This window comes from Dromiciops gliroides, chromosome 5 (assembly GCF_019393635.1).
Source record: "Dromiciops gliroides isolate mDroGli1 chromosome 5, mDroGli1.pri, whole genome shotgun sequence".
Lineage (NCBI taxonomy): Eukaryota > Metazoa > Chordata > Mammalia > Microbiotheria > Microbiotheriidae > Dromiciops > Dromiciops gliroides.
The window spans coordinates 196,777,041-196,794,625 of NC_057865.1; the positions used below are offsets into that span (position 1 = coordinate 196,777,041).

Genomic DNA, 17,585 nt, shown 5'->3' on the forward strand with positions numbered 1-17,585 from the left:
CATCCTGATCATAAAGAATTTCAGAAACACTGAACTGACTGATATGGGTCCCCTGGAGGGAGAACAAAGCTTGTTTTAGTGGTTTTTTGGAGCATCTACGAATAGGGTACTTACTACTCCATAACCAACAATGTTCCGAACCGGCTTCAGAGATGGATAAACATTTTTGAGGTACCAGTCAAAACTCCGACAATTCAGTTTCTTCCTGAGTTCCTTTCTGGAAGACACGTCTCCATAATCTATGCCATGGTTCTGCAAAGGAGTCATCTTTTCTTTCAGAACATCAAATTTCAAAATGTGTAACTCCCTTGTCTACAGCCTGAGATGGTTCATTAAGATGGATGGTTTTCATGGAAGCAGTGAGTAGCAGCACTCAAGGCCCCCAGTCTGGAAAAATGGCTAGACAACTAGCATTGCTGTCATTTGCTGGGCCCCCTTAACAGAGGTTATTTCATGTTGTTCCCACCTTTCATGAAAGGCCATAGCCCTTCATCTGATTATAAAGCCTGCTTTCCCACTGGTCATGGGAAAGATATGGTCAAAGTGGGACAAGATTAGAGTTCATAGTGCTCAAATTTCCAGAAAAAGTGAATTTATCTGCTTTCATTTCTAGCTATTTCAGCTTACCTTGGCCCTGCAAAGAAAGCAGGGGAAAGCAGAAGCCCTCTGCCAGAGAAAATGAAGATCTTCTTCTCTCATTGTTATTAAAGAGCTTAATCACCATAAATTACAAACAACATATACTAATTATTACACATATATAAAACCTCAGGCTAGTGAGGAAAATAATTCCATCTAATGTCTTTAAATCTGAAGCAAAGCCTAATTCTTTCTGAGTGTTTTATCACCATCACCACCATTACACACACACACACACACACACGCATGCACGCATGCACGCACTACAGTTTTCCCACCTACTTAGTCTAGTTTCTAGCTCCCTATCTGTGCTCATTTACAGCTTCTCCAGTCTAGAACTACTCCAAAATTCTATTGTCACTGAATAGAACACCCATGCCCAAACCAGGGTCATCCCTGGTGATACTAGCTTCAAGTCCACATGCTGACACCAGGTTGATACTGTGGATGGGATCCACACAAGTCTGAATGTAGAACGTGTTTCTTTCCTGGCTTGCATCAAACCTGAATGTAGCTTTTAATTGCTGTTATTTTTTATGACTAATGTGTTGTTGGGTTTTGTTTTTTTATCTTTCAAGGTATATAATTTTAGGGAAATAATTTTATTTTGGGGAATATATTTTAGGAAATAAATTATGACTATTGTCATTTGAGTTGCTCTATATGCCATACTTGCATATGCTCAGAGAAGAGAATACCTGACTTCCCCCACAGTGTTGGTCAGGGTGGAGGTTTGAGGATCTATGGGGAAGTAAGTTTGACTCATGACTGAATTGCTACATTTTATCTTTTCCCTTCTATTACCCACCCCTCTCTTTTCCTTTTCTACCTTGCAGTTTGTGACAAACCTTCACAGGCAGATTCCAGTAATAGTAAACCATGGATTTGTAATTATCCAACCAGACTTCAGCCACACGCAGAGCATTGCGTCTCATAAATTGCCCCAGATGCCAAGCATAGGGTTTGAAGGCTCTCTCCAGATGAACAATCCGAGAACAGGGAAGTATCTCGATCTTTCCTCCACACTGCCACACCTGCATTTAAAAAAAGTCACTTATACATAGTAGGCCATCAGGCTGCAGAAGTTTTCATAATGAATCATATTTAGGCCACATTTCAGAACCAATTTTTAAAATCATGCATTCCTCCATCTTGCTTTGCTGTATATCACAAAAGTCTACTGAACTGTCTAACCTTAATTCCTTTCTTGGCAGGATCATTAGGGTAACCTAATAGAGCAAGGGAATTATGGAGCTGTAGCTTACTTAAGATTTCAGTACATCTTTTGAGAAAGTCTCTTATCTGCCATCCTTGGGAACAAGGTAGAGAGGTGGGGGCTAGATGGCAGCACAGTAAGGTGAATTTTGAGAGCTGGTTGAATGGCTAGTCTCCAAAAGTCATCATTAATGAGTCAATAGCAACTTGGAAGGATGGCTATAGTGCTATAGTGCTGTGACTTTAAGCACCTACTATGTGCCAGGCAATGGCACAAAATAAGGCAAAAAACAATCTCTGCAGGGGCGGCTAGGTGGCGCAGTGGGTAAAGCACGGGTCCTGGATTCAGGAGTACCTGAGTTCAAATCCGGCCTCAGACACTTGACACTTACTAGCTGTGTGACCCTGGGCAAGTCACTTAACCCCCATTGCCCCACAAAAAACACAAACAAACAAACAAACAAACAAAAACCAATCTCTGCTCTGAAGGAACTCACAGTCTAATGGGGGAAACAAGAAGCAAATAACTGTACAAACGAGGCACAAACAGGATAAATTGAAGACAATCTCAGAGGGAAGGCACAATGATTGAGGAGGACTAGGAAAGGCTTCTTCTTCTTCTTCTTCTTCTTCTTCTTCTTCTTCTTCTTTTTTTGGTTGGGCAATGAGGGTTAAGTGACTTGCCCAAGGTCACACAACTAGTAAATGTCAAGTGTCTGAGGCTGGATTTGAACTCAGGTACTCCTGAATCCAGGGCCAGTGCTCTATCCACTGCACCACCTAGCTGCCCCAGAAAGGCTTCTTGAAGGAGCTGGGATTGGAGGGAATCCAGGGAAATCAGGAAGTAGAGAATGAAGAGCAAGAGAATTCCAGACCTAGGGGACAGTCAATGAAATTCTGAGTGGAGAAATGAAGCATCCTGTTTGATGAACAGCAAGAAAGCTAATGTTGCTAGATCTCAGAGTAGTGTGGAAGGGGAAGGATATAGATTAAAATGTGAGAAGACGGGAAAAGTAGGAGGGACAAAGCCATAGAGGTCTTTGAATGACAGACAGGATTTTCTATTTGATGCTGAAGGTAATAGGGTGACGCTAGAGTTTATTAAGTAGGAGATGACATGGTTAGTTCTGTGCTTCAGGAAGATTACTTTGACAGCTGAATGGAGGATGGTCTGGGGTGGGGAGGGACATGAAGCAAAGAGACCAACCATCAGGCTATTAGAATGGTGCAGGTAGGTGATGATGAAGGGCTGAATCACTGTGGTCTCAGTCCCAGAGAAGAGATGAGAGTATATACAAGAGATATTATGAAAACAGAGACAACAGGACTTAGCAACTAACTGGATATGGGGCAAGTGAGGAGTTGAGGATGATACTAAAGTTATGAGCCTGGGTGACCCAAGGTGATATCTTTGACAGTAATAGGAAAGTCAATAAGAAGGTATAGTTGAGAAGCAGGGGAGGGAAAGTGTATAAACATTTATTAAACACATACTATGTGCCAAGCAATTTCCTAGGTCCAATTATAAAGACATTTCATTTGGGTGAAAGATGAGCTCAGTTTTAGACATGTTAAATTTAAGACTTCTATCAGACATCCAGTTGAAGATGTGTAATAGGCAATTGGAGATGGAAGACTGGAAGTCAGGAGAGGGTTTAGAGCTAGATAAATAGGTCTGAAGATCTTTTGGTTTTGGTTTTGGTTTTTTTTTTTCTTTGAGGGGCAATGAGGGTTAAGTGACTTGCCCAGGGTCACACAGCCAGTAAGTGTCAAGTGTCTGAGACCAGATTTGAACTCAGCTGCTCCTGAATCCAGGGCTCGTGTTTTATCCACTGAGCCATCTAGCTGCCCTGAGATGATAGATATTTGAACCCATGGGAGTCAATATCACCAAGAGAAATAGTATAGAAAGAGAAGAAAAGAGGGCCTAGGACAGAGCTTAGGGAACACTCATGGTTATCGTGATCTAGATGAAGATTCAGCAAAGGAGACTAAGAAGGAGTGATCAGGCAAGTAGGGGAGGAAGCAGAATAGAACAGGTTCACAAAAACCTAAAAAGAAAATAGTATCAAAGAAGAGAGAATGATTGACAGTGTCATAGGAAGAAGAGAGCTCAAGAAAGATGAGGATTAAGAAAAGGCCATTCAATTTGGTAATTAAGAGATCATTCATAACTTTGAGCTGAATGAATGGACCAGTCTTTAGCAGGAAGGAAGGAAGGAAGGAAGGAAGGAAGGAAGGAAGGAAGGAAGGAAGGAAGGAAGGAAGGAAGGAAGGAAGAAAAGAAAAAGAGTAGAAGGAAGAAGGGAAGAAGGAAGGAAAGAAGGAGGAAGGAAGGGGAGAAAGAAAGAAAGAAAGAAAGAAAGAAAGAAAGAAAGAAAGAAAGAAAGAAAGAAAGAAAGAAAGAAAGAATGCTTTAGTCTGTATTCAGACAAAATCAGTTCTTACTCTAGAGGCAGATAGCATTTTTCAGCATGAGTCCTTTGGGACTGTCTTGGACGTTTGCATTGCTAAGAATAGCTAAGTCATTCACAGTCGATCATTGAATGATATTGCTGTTACTGTGTTCAATATTCTCTTGGTTCTGCTCACTTCACTTTCTACATGATACCATTCTTTCCTGGTTCTTCTCCTACCGATTTGACTACTCCTTTGTTGTTGTTTTTTTTTCCTGTTTGAGGCAGCTAGGGGATAGAGTAGATATAGTGCTAGACTAGGAGTCACAAAGACCTGAACTTAAATATTGCTTCAGATACTTACTAGGTGTTTGACCCTGGACATGCCTACCTTAACCTCTTTTAGCCTCAATTTTTTCATTTATTAAATGGAAATAAATGGAACAAAGGGCCTTGTAAACCTTAAAGTCCTATGTGTTGGCTGTTATTATTATAGTATTGTCATTAGAATTATTATTATGAATAGCATGCTGCATAGCTCTGTTCCTTCTTTTCATTTTCTATACTCTCTCACATCATAATTTTCTTAACTCCCAGGGTTGATTAATATCACTATGTATATAACTCATAGATCTATATACTCAAAGCCTAAATCATTCTCCAAAACCCTAACCCTTCATCATTGAACATTTCAAACCAAATGCTCAATATGCATAGAAGTCATTTTCCTTCCCCAGAAACACATCCCTCTTCTGAACTTTCCTCTTTCAGTTGTGGGCACCACTGTCTTTGCAGGCACCCTCAAGGTTCAAAACTTCATAGTCATCCTTGACTACTTACTCTCTCTTGCTCAACATAGCCAATTAGTTGGCAAGTTTTGTAGAGTGTCTTTCCATGATAAATCTCACATCTGTCCCCTTCTCTTTGCTTTCATGACCACCATTCTAATTTAGACCCACATCAACTTTTGCCTGGACTATTACTTCAATAGCCTCCTAAGTATTCTTCCCACCTCATCTTTCTCCTCTTTAACTCATCCACATAACTCCCAAAATTATATTCCTCTATATCCAAAGGATTATAAAACTGTGCATACCATTTGATCCAGCAATACCACTACTATGTCTGCATCCTAAAAAGATCATAAAAAAGGGGAAAGGACCCACATGTATAAAAATATTTCTAGCAGCTCCTTTTATGGTGGCAAAGAATTGGAAACTGAGGGGGTGCCCATCAATTGGGGAATGACTAAACAAGTGTGGTCTTGACATTTCACACACTGAAGTCATAACAAAGCCAGTGTTCTTCCTGTCCAGAGTTCTTTTCTCTATGGAATGTTAAAGCAATAGTTTCGATGTAAATTGGAGTGTGGAAACACTGTGGGTTAGCAAGAACCAAAATCCCAAGGCCTGTGATTTAGAAAAGATACCTGTGAAGTTGAAAATGGAACTTACAAAAGAGACATTCTAGAGGAAATCTCATTGCCTTAAAACTGTGGGGGACACCTGAGCAATTGAAACATATAGTTTTGCTCTATCCAGACTGTATCCACACCCCAAGTGTGTGCTTCATGTGCACTTCACTGTACACTCTTGAACTGAAGGCCATACACAGGGTGAGAAAAGGGGAACCACTTAAAAAGGGAAAATGTCATTGTTGTATTCCTAGTTAGTGTAGGAGTCAGCACAAAAAATCTGGTCCCCTGGCTCCCATCTCTGGTAATTTCCAATATACTATGTTAGACATCAATCAAATGTGTTTACTATTAGAATAATAAGGCACAGATAAACCATTACATGTATGAAAATGTAACCAATTTTCCTTTGTCTTCCCAGTCCTCTTGACTTCAACTTTTTCTAAGTAGGCTAAGTAGGCATTAGCATTGTCAAGGTGTCATTAGTTTGGGTGTTCCAGGTTTAATTGGTGGCAAATCTCAGGCCTTTTTGGAAAATTCTCAGTATATCTATACTTTTCTTGGTCGGATAGAGGTAGAAGAACAAAATGGCAAACACATGTTGAATTTCACTTCAGTCATTCCCCAGAACCCAGTGATAGTAAGAATGTTATACTCCATGAAAACTCCACCCAAGGAGTTCTGTCTCCTACTCCTTTCCAAAGCTCTTCTCAGCCACCTGCCAATTTAAGTGTTTATCTTTCCTAGCCTTAAGCAAAAGATATCTGACTGTGCACAATTATTCTAAGACAGTCTTACCTGATTCTACTCATGGCTTAGACCACAAAAATAAATTTACCCTCAGGCCTAGTTCCACATTTTCTCCTCCATAGACTTGCATTCCTTTATCAAGGGATCCAATTTCTTTCAAGAACAGTCTGTCTGCAGCAAAGATGCCCATGATGGAAGGACTCCTGTAGAAACACAGAAGAAAGTGGGAAGTCCTGGAGCATGGCTATGGAGATGCAGAGAGGTAGGGCTTTGATGTAGAAGAAAAGGAGAAAAAAGAGGAGAAGGAAGAGAAAGAAGAAGAAGAGAAAGAGAAGGAAAATGAAGAAGAGAAAGAAGAGGAGAAGGAGAAGAAAGGATGAGAAGAAAGAAAAGTAGGCACAATGATGCCATGTTGACCATTTTTATCTATGCCTCAAAAGTCATTACAGAGAAGTGATGGACTTAGAATGCAGAATGGGACATGGTTTTTGTCTGCTTTTGTTTTTGACATGGCTAATATGGGAACTTTTATCTCTTGTTCCTGAAGTTTTATTCTCCTTTTTTTCCTACTTGGGAAGAACAATGTGTAAGGGACAAGATATAAATGTTTGCTAATTGACAAAAAGCAAAATAACAGGGGAACAGAAATGGATGAGGGCAAGAGCGAAGGACCATTTCTCTTGAATATGTCCTCTCAGTTTAAAGGTCTTCATGAAGATCTTTTATTTTTTTTTTGGTGAGGCAATTGGGGTTAAGTGACTTGCCCAGGGTCACACAGCCAGTAAGTGTTAAATGGCTGAGGCCAAATTTGAACTCAGGTCCTCCTGACTCCAGGGCCAGTGCTCCATCCACTGCGCCATCTAGCTGACCCTCATGAAGATCTTTAAAAAGGAATACATCAGGACAGCTAGGTGGCTCAGTGGATAAAACACCAGCCCTGGATTCAGGAGGACCTGAGTTCAAATCCGGCCTCAGACACTTGACACTTACTAGCTGTGTGATTGTGTGACCCTGGGCAAGTCACTTACCCCTAATTTCCCTGCAAAAAAAAAAAAGGAATACATCAATTTAGGGTCAGTTTTCCCTAGAGACAGGGGGATGAACTCTAATTAGCCTCTGGTAGCTCTTTGTATCCTATAATGTTTTTACTTTCTTATACAGATTGCTAAAAAGTGTACTGTGTCCCATATTCTGTAAATTCAGCAACTTTTAGCTGATGCAGAAGTCTCAGTGATTCTTGCAACTTAGAAATAGCCTTTCTTGCTTCCAAGTTGAAAAAAAATCAAAATCTCTGAGACTATAAATGATAGTTTCACCATTATTGCAAGTTCTTCAGACTTACTTCACTGGAGCAGTATCATCCTTCAGTTTAAGCCAACTTTTTGGCACAGCATCATAGAGGCACCAGAGAGCCCAGTCAAATCCAATAGAAGCTAAGGGATAATGTTCCACTTCTAAGGTGTCAAAATGAATTTTTCCAAACATGGGTGACACAATCACAGTGTGGTCTTCCTGGATCCGTGCTAAGATGGGCTCTGCCCTAAAAAGATAGCATAAGAGTCCAAGATTATGTTAAGACAATAACAGTGAGATCCAGGGCAATCTATACCAAATACTTTCCTTTATCCCCAACTTTTCTACTTTTTCCCACCATGTAATGCTGAATAGAGGGTTTAACTAAGGTGGAATGACTGGGACTTTAGCCCAAGGCATCAAAATTTAGAGGGTGCAAACAGAATTTACACTAAAGCAGCATAGAAACTAATCAGTTAAACACTTTCTGAACAACACCAACTAGTTAAAATAAAATGCTACCAGATGATATAATTCCTCCCTCCAGCAACCACATCCCAGGAGAATTTTGCCCCAGCCTGTCCCCTGTTCCCCCCAAACACAATGGTATCTTCCCCTACGACAAATGTGGTATCATCAATAGGCTATATTTCTCAGGGTCTCTCCATCAACTAAACTTATCTTTAAAAGTTGCTTTGTAGTATCAACAACATTGTGTGTTGATCAACTGTGATAGACTTGATTCTTCTCAGCAATACAATGGTCCAAGATAGTTCCAAAGGACTCATGATGAAAAATGCTCTCCAAATCCAGAAAAGAAAAAGAATTGTTGAATCTGGCTGCAGATCAAACCATACTATTTCTACTGTTTCTGCTGTTGTTGTTGTTTTTCTTTTTTTAGATTTTTCCTTTTTGCTCTGATTCTTCTCTCATAACATGACTATTGCAGAAATATGTTTAATGTGATTGTACATATATAACCTATATCAGATTACTTGCTGTCTTGGGGAGAGGGGAGGGAGAAAATTTTGAAACTAGAAATCTTATAAAAACAAATGTTGAAAAATATCTTTAAATATAACTGAAAAATAATAAAATATTCATATGGGGGAAAAAAAGTTGCTTTGAGGCTGGATCGCATATTACCTGTTCAGGATACCAAAATTATTTATTATACTTCTGCTAGATGGTAAGACACAACGCCCCCAGCAAATTTATAGTTGAACTTTAGGGTGACTCTAGAACCTCCAGAGTGAATGCATCAAGACCACTTTGTAGTTGGAAATCCCTCTACCCTAACATTAAGCATCCCTCAAAAATCAAGTTGAATCCTGATCTAAGGGGCCCAGGAGAAAGGCAGATTGATTCAAGGACAATCTGAGGGGTTCTGAGTCATTCTTGGGCCAAAGGCTCTGGCTGATTTCAGTCCTGGGAATAAGAAAATAAGGAAAGACCATCAATTCCATTTGATAGCCTGGGATGACTGCCTTCCCATTACCATGTCATCAGAAACTGGACCAGTAACAAATAATGCCTCCAGACAGGAGCAGGGGGAGACTTACTGAAGACAAGAGCAATATCCCCTTGCATTTGAAAAGAATATTATCTGTGGACTCAAAAAAAGGATTTCCAGTAATCCTTAGTTGGGTGTTTATCCTTTTCCCACACATATTCTCCACACTGTGCCTCATTGTCATTGTACTTGGGCTTGTGATCTTTCACTTTTTTCATTGCGGGCAGTTTGGCGGGACAGTGAATAGAGCACTGGGGCTAGATATAGGAAGACCTCAGTTTAAATCTAGCTTCATATTAGCTGTGTGAGCCCAGGCAAGTTGCTTCATTTCTGCTTCAGTTTCCTTATTTATAAAGTGGGGGTAATAATAGAAGTTATCTCCTAGCTTACGGAGAAGAAAAATGAGATGATATTTCTAAAGCACTTTGCAACCTTAAAGTGCTACATAAATGTAATAGCTATTGTTGTGTTATTGCTATTATTATCCTGTGGGAATTTGTAGAAGAGTGTGCTCCAGAGTTTGGGGAGGATTCTTTTTGTACTGACTATTCTTTACTTACTTGATAAATAGCATTCCTAAATTTTAATTCACTCTGGTTGATGATCACTTTGGAGCACACCAGCATAGGCTTATGAATGATAACAAGTGTCTGAGTTCAGATTTGAACTCAGGTCCTCCTGAATCCAGGACTGGTGCTTTATCCACTGCACCATGTAGCTGCTCCATCAGAGTCACTTGATGATAGAATTCTGAGGCTAGAAGTAGTTATTGCTCTTAAGGGACCTCACCTGACTATTTGAGTTGAAGTTGGGGAAGGAGCAATATGTGTGTGTGGGGGGGGTGTATACACACATATACATATACACATATTTTTATATGTATAAGTGTATATATGCATATGTATACACACATGTTTATATATATATATATATGTACACAAAGTATATATAAATTGCAGAAAGATATTAACAGATGGGGGATCAGCAAAGGTTTCATGTGGAAGGTAACACTTAAGTTGGACCTTTTAGGAAGCTACAGATTCTAAGAAACAGGGATGAGCATGGAGCATGTTCGAATTATGGGGGATACGCAGAGCATGGAAACAGTAGAAGAGTGATGTTTCTAAGAAGACCAATTTGGTTGGACCATAAAATGCATGACTATGTAACAAGACTGGAAAGGACAAATGGGGCTGATGTCAAACAGGAGTTTATATTCGATCCTGGGGGTGATTGAGTTGCTTGATTTTACTGAGTAGGGGACAATATAATTAGACCTGTGCTTTAGGAAAAATCATTTTAGAAGTAAAGGATAGACTTGGAGTAGGGAAAAACTTAAGGCAGTGAGAACAATTTAAGAAATTATTCTCCAAGTGAGAAGTGATAGGGTGGTAACTGTGTGAATGGAAATAAGGAGACAGATGCAAGAGATGTTGTGGAAGTAGAAACAAAGTCAGATACCTATTCTGTGAAGTGGTTGCCTTTGTCACCCTAATTTTACAGAGAAAGAAACCGATGCTGAGAGAGATTAACTGAGTTGCCCATCATCACATAGCTAGTCAGTGTGCAAGGTAGGATTTGAACTCGGTACTTGCAGGCATCAAGTTCAGTGATCCAAGTTCACTGGGCCACCCAACTGCCTTTAATAAATCTCAAGTTTTGTGACATGAGTTTTGTCATTTCCCCCTCTATTTCAATCTTATGTATTAGAATACTTCAGGTAGTGAGTCAGTCAATAAGCATTTATTCAGTGCCTACTCTGTAGTAGGCACTGTGCTAAACTCTGACAGGGAGTCACTGAAGTTTATAGAGTAGGAGGTATCACGTGATCACTTTAGGAAAATTCATTTGACAGCTGAATGGAAGATGGACTGGAGTGGGGAGGGACTTGAAGCAAGAAGACCAATCAGAAGGCTATTGCAATAGTCCAGGAGTGAGGTGATGAAGGGGTATATACTAGAGATATTAAGAAGACCTTTGCATTATACTATACTTACTCTCAGAGACAAGGGGATGCTCTTCCCTCTGGGCTTCTCCTTGTCTAAGATTTGGTGCTGCCATTGCCCATCTCGACCCTATCCCTCTAGGGACCCATGGCATCATTTTTTATTCCCCTTCCCCAGATATATAAGCAGCCCATGGAGTCTTACCAACCAACGTTCACTTCAACATGAGCATCTAAGATAACGACCACATCTGCTTTAGCAGCTTTCCAGCCAGAGATACGGGCCTGAGTGAGCCCCTTCCTCTTGGTGTGACGGATCAGTTTCAGAAGCCTGGGATACTTGTGGTTGTAAATCTGGATCTGGTTACCCAAATCTTCCTTTAGTTCATCTAGCAATAAAGCACAATCTTGACTGAGCTTTCAGATGTGGTATTCAATATGGCACAGCAGCTAGGTGGCACCATAGTGCATAGAGTGCTGGGCCTGGAGGTAGGAAGACTCATCTCCCGAGTTCAAATCAGGACTCAGACACTTACTAGCTGTGTTTGCCTGTAACGATTGGAATGACACCACCTGCTGGAGATTTACTGTAGAAGAGCTCCGCCCATGAGGTGAAGGTCTTTGAGGGCAAGACCATGTGTCTTTTCTTTAGCGTCAGGAAGTGACGTTTGCTGGTGGGAGGAAGAGGGTGGAGCCTGGCGCTCTGACTGGGGCTCTTTCCTGGGTACTCTGGTGGAGAGCAGAGCTAGGAATGCGCTCTCCCTTTAATAGATAGATGAATCTAGGCCTTTCTCTCTCTCTTTACCAAATTCTTATTCTCCTTAATAATTGCTTAAAAGTCTAACTCTTGCTAAAGCTTTTAATTTATTGGTGACCACTCATTAGATATTTTAGACAGACTAGCTAGAATTTTAGCCTTTAACATGCCTCAGTTTCCTCATCTGTCAAATTATCTGGAGAAGGAAATGGCAAATTACTCTAGTATCTTTGCCAAAAAAAAAAAAAAAACTGGAGTCACAAAGAGTTGGACATGACTGAAACAACTAAATTCATACCATCTCCTCTCTTTGCTTTGCTAACACTACATACACATGATTATCCTAATACCTCTCTGACCAGACTTTCTTTCTCTCTTTCTCTGGCCCCTCCTTTCAATATAAGAATTGCTCAACTTTCTGATTTTACCCTTCTTCTCTTTTATCACTCAAAGTTCTCCCTTAAGGATATTATTCATTAGCATAGCTTCAACTAGCAATTCTATGCATTACTCCCAAATTCATAGCTCCATTATCCTTGATCTTTCCTTTCAGTTTCAAGCCCACTTCTCAAAAAAAAATTTACCAGAAATCACCTGTTTCTGGCACCTCAACCTTCAACATATATATTATATTCTCAAAAATCCTCTGGTTTTTCTGGTGAAGTTTTTCTCTAAGAACCTTTTATCTCCTACCCATATTCATTGACCCTACCTGGTATCCCCTTACTTGAACCTACCCATTTCTGAATTTACTATACAAAGAAGCTTTGAGGCTAGAAATTGATTTTTTTAAATTTTTAAACCCTGAGATATTATAATCTTGGAACTGAGCTATCATGACCCCAATGAAATTGCTACTACTTTCCCTATTAATTCATTGATCTAAAGCAATTCTAATCAAAATAACAATAGGCTACTTCATGTTGTTAGATTTATACATAAAACAAAATAATCAACTCTAATTGGATCAATGATCTAAATATTTTCAAAATCATTTTGAAAAGTAGAGGAAAATAGTGTAATAAAGTTAATAAAGTTCTCTGAGTTATATAAAGGAAGAATAGTTTATCAAGAAAACAAATGTGGGAAATTATAAGACAAAATGGGTTTAATTATAAAAGCAAGCCCATGAACCTTGCATAACACAGTATATGCATATCACTGTGTTTGTGTTAAAGATTATTGGCCAATGGGGCAGCTAGGTGGCGCAGTGGATAGAGCACTGGCCCTGGAGTCAGGAGTACCTGAGTTCAAATCCAGCCTCAGACACTTAACACTTACTAGCTGTGTGACCCTGGGCAAGTCACTTAACCCCAATTGCCTCACAAAAAAAAAAAAAAATTATTGGCCACTGACATTGGACATTGATGGCACATGCAACAATTGGGGAAATGTCTGAATAAGTTGTGGTATATGATTGTGATGAAATACTATTATACTATAAGAAATAATGAGCAGGATGGTTTCAGAAAAACCTGGAAAGACTTACATAAACTGAAACAGTGAAGTGAGCAGAACCAGGGAACATTGGACATAGTAACAGCAATATTGAGCATCCTGCTCACCATTTTTGTTTGTTTGTTTGATATAAAGGAACTAACAAAAATATGTTTCAATCTGTATTCAAATGCCAGCCATCAGTTCTCTCTCTGTAGGTGGATTGCATTTTTTCATAAGACCTTCAGAGTTGTCTTGGATCATTGCACTGCTGAAAATAACCAAGTAATTCACAGCAGAGTTTGATTTCTTTTAAAGCCAGCCTATTCACCCTATCATTTGGAGATACATATCTCCATTTGAATTATCCTATAGTTTTTCAGGAGTCCACTAAAGAAATTTGGAGCATCCTGTCTTTTGCAAGGAGCACTGATCCCTGGTCACAGAGACTGATGGGTCAGCCAGGAGCTTCTGTGTCAAATTATGTCCTTTAGCAACAATAATTCCTCATTTCCTATTCTCAATCTCCTAACAACCAATTGCAAAAACATCCTTAGGCTATAAGGGGAACTAGCAGGGAATGGGATTTAGGTCATTTCAGATTGTTCAGCCTCCCCTATACATGTTTTCAAGTGTTTAACATCTGTCAGAAAATCCTTATATCTAGCCTAAATCCTTGTTGTTGTAGCTTGTTTTGCCTCCAGTGGAGCTAGATAACTGGGCAGATTAACCTCTGAGTAAGAATCTTTGAAAATTGTGACCAGATTCCTGGGTGAAAACCCTTACCAACCCTAAGCCTTTTCTTCCCCAGGCTGCATTTTCTTCATTTTAAAAATTATTTCCTCATAAGTCACATATTCTAATCCTTTTGTCATATGTATGGCTCTTTCCTGTTCTTTTTGAAGGTTCTCTATGTGAATCTAACTAGTTTAAACCAAAAAAGAAATTAGTAAATCCCTCTGTAAGACTTGTATAACTTCCAAACCGGAAACAAAACCCCTTCCTAGCATTCAACTCACCATTTGAGCTAAAGTCATCTACCAGGATGAGTTCCTTCAGCAGATGAGAAGGGGTCTGGTGGATGATGCTGTTGATGGCCCGTTGTATAACTGACATGGCTTCATTCATAATTGTGAGAATAACACTGACAGTTGGAAGTTGGTGGGGATATGTCTTCTCAAGACACCTTTGTGAGAACAAATTATCAATAATGATGATGATCAGTGCATTTATTATTGCATGGTTTAGTATATATCTCCAAAAGTCACTTAGTCCATCCTTCTAACTGTAAAACTTTAATCATTCCTAACAAATAACTACTTATTGTAGCCTGCTTCTTTAAAAGAATAAATTCTAACACTTGTCCCAAGAAGAGCCAAGGTAATTTTCAATATGTCTAAACTCCTGCTGAAGTTAATATCAGTGTCCTTTTGTTTGGCCTTCAGTGGACAGTTCCATTTGGATGTCATTCTACCTTCTCAAATTCATTATATCATAAAACAAATTCCTTTTCTTCAGTCTACACATCAGCTATACCCTTGCAACTTCCTTGTTTCAATCAGTGTCCCTACAATTCTCCAAGTCTCACAGATATGAAAAGTTAGAATCATCTCAGATTTGTTCCTGATTATATATGTTCCTGATAATCTATCTGACAGTCTATTCAAATTTCTCAAATTCTCTTTCCAGGTCCCCTTTGACGAATGACTAAATTTAAAGAATATTCTCTAATTTCTTTCCTCCCCTTCCTTTACCTTTCAGAACCTGTCCACATTTTTCCCTATAATTACTGAGCATATGTAGATAATATAAAGTCATATTCTATAGCCATTCTGTTACATACACGTATTTTTCAAAACCACTTTAAAAATTAGAAGAAAGGGGGCAGCTAGATGGCGCACTGGATAGAGTACCAGTCCTGGATTCAGGAGTACCTGAGTTCAAATCTGACCTCAGACACTTAACACTTACTAGCTGTGTGACCCTAGGCAAGTCACTTAACCCCAATTGCCTCACCAAAAAAAAAAAATTAGAAGAAAAAAGAATAATAAATTTGTCTATTGTATGATGTTTTTATCAATAAAAGGAAGGAAATTATTAAAGACCAAATAGGCTTAATTATATATAATAGGAGAAAGCCCTTGAACTTATGAACTTATGCTCTGGTGTATGTGTGTGTGTGTGTGTGTGTGTGTGTGTGTGTGTGTGTGTGTGTGTTCCATACATCTACTTTAATGATTATAAGGAATTCCTTCTGAGGAAAAATTCCTATAGAAATTCATTTATGTCACAATATTCATATTCACAGCTCTTTAGCTAGCTAGCTAGCTATCATCTTAGGGTCACACATTCAATGTGTTTCAGAGAAAGGACTTGTATCCATGTCTTTCTGACTCTTAAGGAATAGATATGTCTGTATGCAGTGTGTGTGTGTGTGTGTGTGTGTGTGTGTGTGTGTGTGTGTGTGTGTAGGCATATATATGTGTGTGTGTGTATATAGTATTTGAAGATTGGGATGATACCAAAAGAGTAAAAAATCTTGGACACAATTAACACTGAAAAAGTGACCAAGGGAAGATCAATAACTACTGACATACGACTTTTGTCCAGTATCTAGAAAATTTTAATCAGAATTATCTATTCATATATCACCAGCTATTCACAAATCCTGGATGAGAATATAGATGGAGAAAAGGCAGCCTTTAATAACAATTACATATAAATAAAGGAGGACAGGAAGTCATGCCCAAGTAGAGAGTGTATTAGAACAATATACAACTATGTTTAAAAAATTATGAAAAATCTGAAAAAATACAGAGTAGAAGAGAATATGGAAGGAAATAAAATGTCTTGTTATTTCATTAAAGTTAATGAATACAACTTTTTAAATAAATTGTAAATCATGTAGTTTAAAGTTTTATGCAGTTATTTCATTTTTCTGTTTCTCTACTTTGAGTATAAGATCTTCTCTATTTTCCATAGTGATTCACAGATCTGGATACATAAAAGATGCTCAGTAATTATTTATAGGGGAAAAAAATGTGGACAGGACAAAGGGATTCTGAAAGGTAAAGGAAGGGGAGGAAAGAAATTAAAGAATATTCTTTAAATTTAATCATATGTCAAAGAGGACCTGGAGAGAAAATTTGAGAAATTTGAATAGATTGTCAGATAGATTATCAGGGTACTATGTTACCTCAGGCAATTCACTTACTGGTTTGTACACCTCTGTTTCTTCATGTGTAAAATAAAGGGGTTGAAAAATATAACATCCAAGGTCCATTCTAATAATCCTATAGGTCTATAAATTCTCCATCTAGTGTCAACTTGCTCTGTATTTTCATGGCCATTTATTCCCTCCCAGGCTTACTTTCCTTGCATAAAATAGAAAGGAAAACACTATTTCTCCTTCTAGATTTCACTATGCTATTATAATGCCTTCCAGCCTTGACTTCCTTCAGTTCATTCTTTATATAATTTTCTCCCTACTCATACCCCCAATTCTATACTCTCAGAATTGTATAACCTTAAATAGAAGCTCTTTCAGGATGAATAGACTTATGTAAATACAACTTCACCTGGGATTGCGACCATCTTTGAAAGAGCGATTGAGAGGCAACTGGTCACTCAGGTAAACATTGTAACCAAACTTCAGGAAGAGGCTCTGAGCCTCTGTCTGTTGGGACTCTGACAAGCCTTCACCCCAGTTATAGAAAAGTGCTGAGTCTGGGTAGAGTTCACTTTGGACCTTGAGTCGTGCCTTATTTCCAGCCCTAGGTTCCAATGATTGGACATGATTCCCTCTATCCTGGAGCTTTATTGGATGCCCGATGATAGCCTCTGCCTGCTCCATCTCCATTTGTGTCACAGAATGTCTTGTAAAGTTATCTAAACATAAGGAAATAAAAGATAATATTTTAGGCAAATTCCAATCACATGTACACATCTGTCTATCTACCTCAATTTCTCAAAGACTCTCTTACTTCTGGGATTCAGAAGTCTTAGAGGATGTGAAATACTATAGGTGAAGAGGCTAGACCACCTGATACTGCTGCACAGTATACATGCTCTAGGGGCACTGTTCCCACTGCTTCCATTAAACATCTGCTGTCCCATAATTTCAGGACTTGGGTATCTGACTAACTCTGACCAATTTATCAAGTTCACATTAAGTTGTTAGTGTCAGTAGAAGACTCAAAACATTTCCATACCCAGGGACATTTTAA

General features: G+C 38.9%; 1 protein-coding gene across 1 annotated transcript in view; it reads right to left on the bottom strand.

Moving 5' to 3' along the window:
- The window catches only part of LOC122728908 (probable polypeptide N-acetylgalactosaminyltransferase 8), a 38,017-nt gene that overhangs the window by 3,496 nt on the left and 16,936 nt on the right, over nt 1-17,585 (bottom strand). The window contains exons 5-11 of the mRNA XM_043967617.1: nt 16,938-17,247; nt 14,379-14,545; nt 11,371-11,554; nt 7,757-7,954; nt 6,503-6,617; nt 1,488-1,673; nt 115-252 (exon numbers count right to left, since the gene is read on the bottom strand). Coding sequence (XP_043823552.1) covers nt 115-252; nt 1,488-1,673; nt 6,503-6,617; nt 7,757-7,954; nt 11,371-11,554; nt 14,379-14,545; nt 16,938-17,247 — 1,298 coding nt within the window. The remainder of the gene's footprint in view (nt 1-114; nt 253-1,487; nt 1,674-6,502; nt 6,618-7,756; nt 7,955-11,370; nt 11,555-14,378; nt 14,546-16,937; nt 17,248-17,585) is intronic.